The sequence below is a fragment of the Nuphar pumila genome, chromosome 5 (genome assembly GCF_984573655.1).
Source record: "Nuphar pumila chromosome 5, dmNupPumi1.hap1.1, whole genome shotgun sequence".
Lineage (NCBI taxonomy): Eukaryota > Viridiplantae > Streptophyta > Magnoliopsida > Nymphaeales > Nymphaeaceae > Nuphar > Nuphar pumila.
Genome location: NC_143253.1, coordinates 112,361,216 through 112,367,896, shown reverse-complemented (window position 1 = coordinate 112,367,896; position 6,681 = coordinate 112,361,216). Strand labels below are relative to the sequence as shown.

Sequence of the window (6,681 nt, the reverse complement as noted above, 5' to 3'; positions counted from 1 at the left end):
CAAAACTAAAAATTAATAAAACTGCAAAAAACATGCAAAAATAGCCCACGAGGGCTCTGCTTATCTGGTAAGGACGACTTGTAACTGTGAATGTCATCAAATTGACGGGATGTCACAAGTTCAAAACTCACGGCTGGCGTCCCTTGCCACAATGCGGAAGATGGGTGTACTCCCTTAAGGGCAAGGGGGACCTCAAGGGTTTTACCAACCGGAGGCCAATCAATGTGCGAGATTTTTCTCTTGAACTATCCAAAAAAATGCAAAAATAAAAACTTAAAAGCTTCAAAATTTATTTTATCGCATAAATGTCGAGTTAAAATCACGATAGTGTCCCATCTCAAAATATCGGCGATATTTTGTTACATAAATTCATGGACACATTCCATAGTCTCTCGGATCAAGCCTCTCCTCCTCCAGTTTCCGTAATTTCCATTTCCCCTCTTTCCGAAGCAAGAAAACAAACAGCGGAAAAGATGGGAGGAAATTAATGGCGATTAGGGTTTCTCCTCCACTAAACCCTAATCTCCACTGCGTGAAGAAGACGTGTCCCCTCGTCGCCCTCGTTCACTTCTCACCACCCTCGTCTTCTCCCAAGTACTTGCTTCCGCACCCCGCGTTTTCTTTTCTTTTTTTCCATTGAATTCCCATGCTCTGTTTGGCATAGGGAGGAGGAACCAGAATCAGGATTCCTTGGGTTTTCTTGACGGTCTCGTCTTGGTTTTCCTGCAGCAACGCTCGCGAAGAGAAGAAGGAATCGGCGTGGAGTCGACGTCTTATTCGACGTTGGACTCGATTGGAAACGCCAATGAAGGTATACCGAACTAATTTCTCGATTTTCATCGTTTTGGGTGAAGGGAAATTTTGGGTTTTGTCGATTCGAGCTTGTTCATGTTTTTCGTGGGTCTCTGTTTGGTAGATCAGATGATGGTTGTGATTTTTTCGGGATGATAGTAATTGGGTGGTGCTCAATTCGTGCTAAGTTTCAGCATTATGGTGGAAATGTGTGCGGGGTTAAGGAAAAAACTATTGCATGACCTTGTGTATTTTTTCAATTTTAGTCTGAACTTTTGTATATTGTTTGGAGTAATCTTTTCTGCATTGATACAGAAATGGGTATTCCTTCAAGTGCAAAGGCCATCCAATGATCAGTATGTCACTAAGAGGCCCTTGGTTCATGTTGTAGAGGAGTATGCCCTATTGCCTTTACCACATCATCATAAATTTATTTTCTTGTTGTCAGAGACTCAGAGTTTGTTATGTTACATATTCATTTGTTTGGTTCACATTGAGTGAATTGAACTGTTTCTGCTGTTGTTGGTGTTGTTAAGTGAATTGTTGCTTTTTGTAGTTTTCCAAGACCATATATGTCTTTTCTCTTATAAAATGTTACTTTCTCTACCCTTTTTTTTTCATTTTGGCATTCTTTCTTTTCTTCTGACCAATTTGAATATTCGTTCTTAGAGGTGAGACTCTAACATCTATTTCAAAGAAGTATGGTGTCTCCATAGAGGACATTGCTGCAAGTAACAGTGACATAGTTGATGTGGACTTTATTCTCAAAGGGCAACCACTAGATATTCCCCTTGATTTTAAAGATTCCCCAAAGGTGAGGTCCAAATCTGGATATATTATTTTGATGCTAATGCTTATTAAATAACCCTTGAAAGATTCTGTCAAGTTAGTTATTCACACTCGTGATCTTGCTTGCTATACTTGTCTATTATGGATCTGCATTTTGTTGGTGCAATTCCTGGTAATGATGCCATGCTGCTATCAGCTCAGTTGTTTATAGGCATCTTTCATAACTTCAAGTTGACTGATGTTTAGGCATTCTATGTAGCTCATTTAGGCCTTTTCTGCAGTACTCTTTCTGATTGTTGGTTTGTCATGTGATAAGTAATGAACATCTAGATTGTATGTGCATTAGTTTCCAAGAACTACATTTTCATCCCTTAGTGCCTAAAATGGCAACAATTTTAGTCAAAGACACTCCAATTCCATATGCAAATTAGTTGTATAAATGGCAAATGTTTAGTGGTCTGATGTTCAACTTTATTACCTCTTGATAATGTGCTTTAGGCCTGTGTCATTTGAGGTTGAAACATAGCGGAAAGATCCTATCGTACGACATATAGATATCTGATATATCAAGAGGCTGAGTGCTTGCAACGAGGTCCAGGTGATTCTGCTTGTTGCAGCACAAAATAGAAAATAGTCATATTACTATAAAATTAAGTGAAAGATCTACGAAGACAAGACAAACTACCACAACATTGTCTTCATGTAGATGTTTAAGTGGAGCAGCCATATGCTTTATCTAAGGATATATTCTATTTTTGTGTTACTTCACTTCAGATTTTTACAGTAATGGACCCATTGGTTCTTGCCTAATTGGCTAATCTCAGTTTTCTTATTGAAAGAAAGAGGACACGGAGATAGCCAACATACGTCAATGCTTGCATTTGCTCTATCGAACAAAGATAATAGAGTATAACACAGGATGGAAATACTGGTGTAGTACTAGACTATAAGTTTGCAAAAGTAGGAAGCATACGAGAAGCAGAGGCAATAAGTGAGAAGTGGTTAGGAGTCTCTTAATAAATAAATGAAGAAATCTAAAAGGAATTAAAACCATACCATATAGTACTACAATTGCATCTAATATTTATTAACTCTTTTATTTTTTTCTGTTTTTAAAAGCATAAAGTATATGTCAATATACTATTCATAAAAACAATTTTCTTACCTTCTGAGTGTAGGGATGGCAGTGGACCGGGGGATGACAGGGCCCCGCCCCGCCTCGCCCCGCCCCGTTTGGACCGGAGATGAAGGGCATGAAACGGGGATGGAGGCGTGGATGAAGGTTAAAATCTATCCCCCTGCGGGGATGGAGGTGGGGATGGACTTACGCTTTCCACCGCCCCATCCCCGTCTCAATCCCCGCCCAGCCTCGTCCCCAATCTTTTAAGGAATGACTATAGACCGAGGGAAAGCGGGGCCCCGCCTCACCCCCGTTTGGACCGGGGATGGAGGCGGGGGTGGAGGTTAAAATCCATCCACGTGCGGGGATGGAGGTGGGGATGAAGGTTCAAATTTTAAAACGGGGCGGGGGTGGAGACCTTGTCCCCTGGTGTCCACTGCCATCCCTATCTGAGTGTATAAAATCTAATACAAATATATCTAAAAAAGAAGGTTCTTTATTAATACTATATCAACTAGCACACATCAGCACAACACACTTTTGAATCATATACAAGATAGTACATAATTGTGTACATGTTCTTATAATGAGAAGAAATTTTACTTATTTTTTACTAAATAGTATAATACTTTAACAAAAGTGAAAATGTTTTTGTTCTTTAAAGGAATCATACAAAAATGTATTGTCATTAACAATTTATTCTTCAAATTAATTAAATATGTTTATGGTGCGCTTTTTTAGAAAATACAGTTCACTAATTATGAAATGGTTTCATTTCTTAATGAAAGTATAATTTTGATATTGAAATTTGATGCCCTCATGATTATTCTTTTCATGGCAAGAGAACCAAGCTTCGGAAGTGCTTGATTCCAACTTCCAAAGCAACTTCAAAAAAGAGAGTTTCAAAAGGTAGAAGCTTTCAGTAACCATGTGCTAGTAGTAACACATGCTATTTTTATCCAACAAAACTGTGGTGAAATTATTAGCATCAACAAGTGAATAAGCTACATTTTTTAATTCTTTTCATGGTATCAGAGTATAATAATTTGTCTGAATATAACAGACAATTTTGCGTATCAAGAGAAGACCAGTCGTGAAAGTGGTCAATCAATCAGAATCTAACTCTTATACATACATACATAATGATTCCAAGCGTGGCTGCAAGCTCTCTTCTAGAGCCCTTCTCAAGTGAGTTGACCATACAGGCCTGTAAACATAAATGAGCTGCACGCTGCTGCTTGAATTTCTGATTCATCACACTAGAAGGGAATTAGTACCTTTGGACAAATTCCTGAACCCCCTTAACCAAGCAACCTTTGTAATTGTCAACACCATGATCCTATACTATGCCGTTGTGCTTGTCCAGTAATGATCATTTTTTTAAAATTCATATTTGTAGATAATCAGCAATCCTAAAAATGGACAAGGCATTAAGTGTGTCAATATCTCTAGCATTACTCAGAAGTAAATTTCCCTCAAAAAAACATTTTCAGACAAGTACTTGTGGTAATGCTTCATACATTTGACTAATTTGAGCTATTGGTCGTTTTGTGCTTGGAGCAGAGATGTGCTAGCATTGAGTACTGCCAACAATTTGTTGGTGCAAAAATCATTAGGTCAAATAGCATGTAATAGTCAGGATCATCCTGATAGGATTGGGAACGATGGCTTCATCCTTGGGTTGATAAACTATCTAATTGAGAGATGTGGCAAGTAATGATCTAGTAAGCTGAAGTATGATGGTGGGAACCACCAACATTATTTTTGAGGCTAACCATGCAACTTATGCCTCACCATGAATCATATTTCTGAGCACTCAATTCTGTCTTTTATATGTAGGAGTATGGTTGTAGTGAGAATAATGAACAAATATTTGAACGTGAAACAGTAATCTGTTGGTACATGTTTACAGAAAAATGTAACCTAGATAAATTACCTCAACATGTTGGATTTTTAATCTTCAGCATTCAAAAATAACTTGGGAAGCTTTATATATATGACTAGTTTACGAAGGTTAAATGGGATGATAAAAGAAGAAAATGAACCAGCGGTTATATGCTTAATTCAACTCTGTATTGTGTTTGCATGTGTCAAGTTGGTAGCCTTTAGCATGTTTATGCTGCTTGCTACTTGTAAAAGGGGACTAGTAATTCTGTTTAGGTTTCCCAGGGAGAAGCAAATCAAAAGCAGCAAACCTCTGCATTGAGTACTTTACTGGTATACGGAAAATCCAACCTGTTTACTGCACCATCCTTTCACAAATTGCAAGCTGTAAGTGATTTTCATATATACATGCTTTGGATTTACAATGCCCTCATATAGCTTGATAAGCTTGAATGGTGTTCACTGATTATAACAATCATCCTTGGTTTTATTTTCTAGTATATGCATAAACTTTAATTGAACAAGCTTTTGAATTTCATCATCAGGCTAAATCCACTGGTTTTTTTCTACTTCTGGTTCCTCTTATAGCGTTTTGCATCAGATGTATAATTGGTACATTTCGCTATAGAGCTGCTGAGAAATGGAAACACCAGTCACGGAAGTCCAATCATGGTCCACATATGCGGTGGAAATCTATTCTTGATGAAACTAGAGAAACAGAAGATGTTAAAGATGAACCACTACATGCATTGGCTGTGAGTATCTATTTTTTTCTAATGTGACTTGTCTTATAATTGCTACACGAGTGAATACGTATCCAGTGGCCTATGTGTTCATCTTATTCCATACCTATTTGTTCTATGCTTTCTTGGCCCCTGTGAACCCTCTTCACGAATGCCCTCCATCCTGTTAATCCTCACACTATGGAAGCTCTGATATTCTTTTACTCCATAACTGTCTTAAAGGTGGTTTAAGGCGTGCTCCCTACACGTTTTTATCACATAGCCCTAAATCACTACATGAGGCGTGGGCCCATGGAGTAGCTTGTTTTAAGCATAGTGTCTAAAATAAAAATGGCAAATATAATATATTCTGAATATCACTTATATATTAAGAGTTGCCTAAAATATATTTTAATGTAGAAAAAAAGCTTATGGTTTCTGTTTGCTAAAAAGACAAAAAGAAGTTGAAATTCGATTTTCATTAAAGATTTAATTACCGCCCAACTGTTTTTTGATGGATTTTATTGTAAGATTTGAGTCTTATTGCTTCTGATCAAATCTAACGAAGTACTCATTCTAGAGAAGTATTTATCCCTTTTTTCCTTTCTTTTCTCCACCAATCAAAATACTTGTTCAAAATTATAAGTAATCGAAACTGTTGTTTTTTTATAAGCAATAGCACCTTATTTCTTAGTAATTGTAAATATTTTATATTAATTTAATTTTAAAGCCTTGAAACATTTTTTTAACATGAGGCACAGGAACTACCCCTGAGATCAAAGACCTAGTCGCACTGGCTTACCATACTTACTCTGCCCTTTCTTATGTGCAAGGGGCTGACACATGAGAATGTTAACCCTGACCTACTCATCTAGTAGCCAAAGGCCCCTCCCACTATGCAAACCCCTTGGGGCACCTTGAGACATGTTAAGCCTGCACCTGTTTCATTGCTGTTTTTTGAAAATGCTTTGTTATGCCTCGCACCTTTAAAAACCTTGATGATAATAAGCCCTCTCAAGGCAAGCAGAACTCCATTACAATTATCACCGTATTACATATTCCGCCTCCTGTTCCCCGCTTGAAAACATTCTACAAACGCCACTGTAAAATGATCTTACCTGCATGTTATTTTGCATCCCTTTTGGTAACGACACTCGGTTAAATTTTACAAATAATGCAGAGCTCAAGCAACGAATATCAGCCACAAGAGAGCATCGAAGAGTTTACTGGTGCTTATAACAAACTTGAGCCTGCTTACCTGAGGTTCTTATCTGAATGTGGAATGGGCAAATGGGGCTACTGGCGTGGTGGTTCCACAGACTAACACCTGCAGGGAATGTGTTTCCTGTGTTGTAAATTTTTGTACCCTTTTTT

General features: G+C 37.8%; 1 protein-coding gene across 2 annotated transcripts; it reads left to right on the top strand.

Moving 5' to 3' along the window:
- The first annotated feature begins 417 nt into the window (after positions 1 to 417).
- Positions 418 to 6,654, top strand: LOC149838162 (uncharacterized). Of its 2 annotated transcripts, none has more exons than XM_090006430.1 (7): positions 418 to 594; positions 730 to 811; positions 1,108 to 1,187; positions 1,462 to 1,606; positions 4,871 to 4,972; positions 5,131 to 5,340; positions 6,488 to 6,654. In XM_090006430.1, exons 1-7 carry the CDS (start codon positions 488 to 490, stop codon positions 6,629 to 6,631), a joined length of 870 nt encoding a protein of 289 aa, XP_089862556.1. In that variant the 5' UTR covers positions 418 to 487; the 3' UTR covers positions 6,632 to 6,654. The 2 variants fall into 2 exon arrangements, with proteins under 2 accessions (XP_089862556.1, XP_089862555.1); XM_090006429.1 differs by having other exon boundaries at positions 4,862 to 4,972.
- The last annotated feature ends 27 nt before the right edge of the window (positions 6,655 to 6,681 follow it).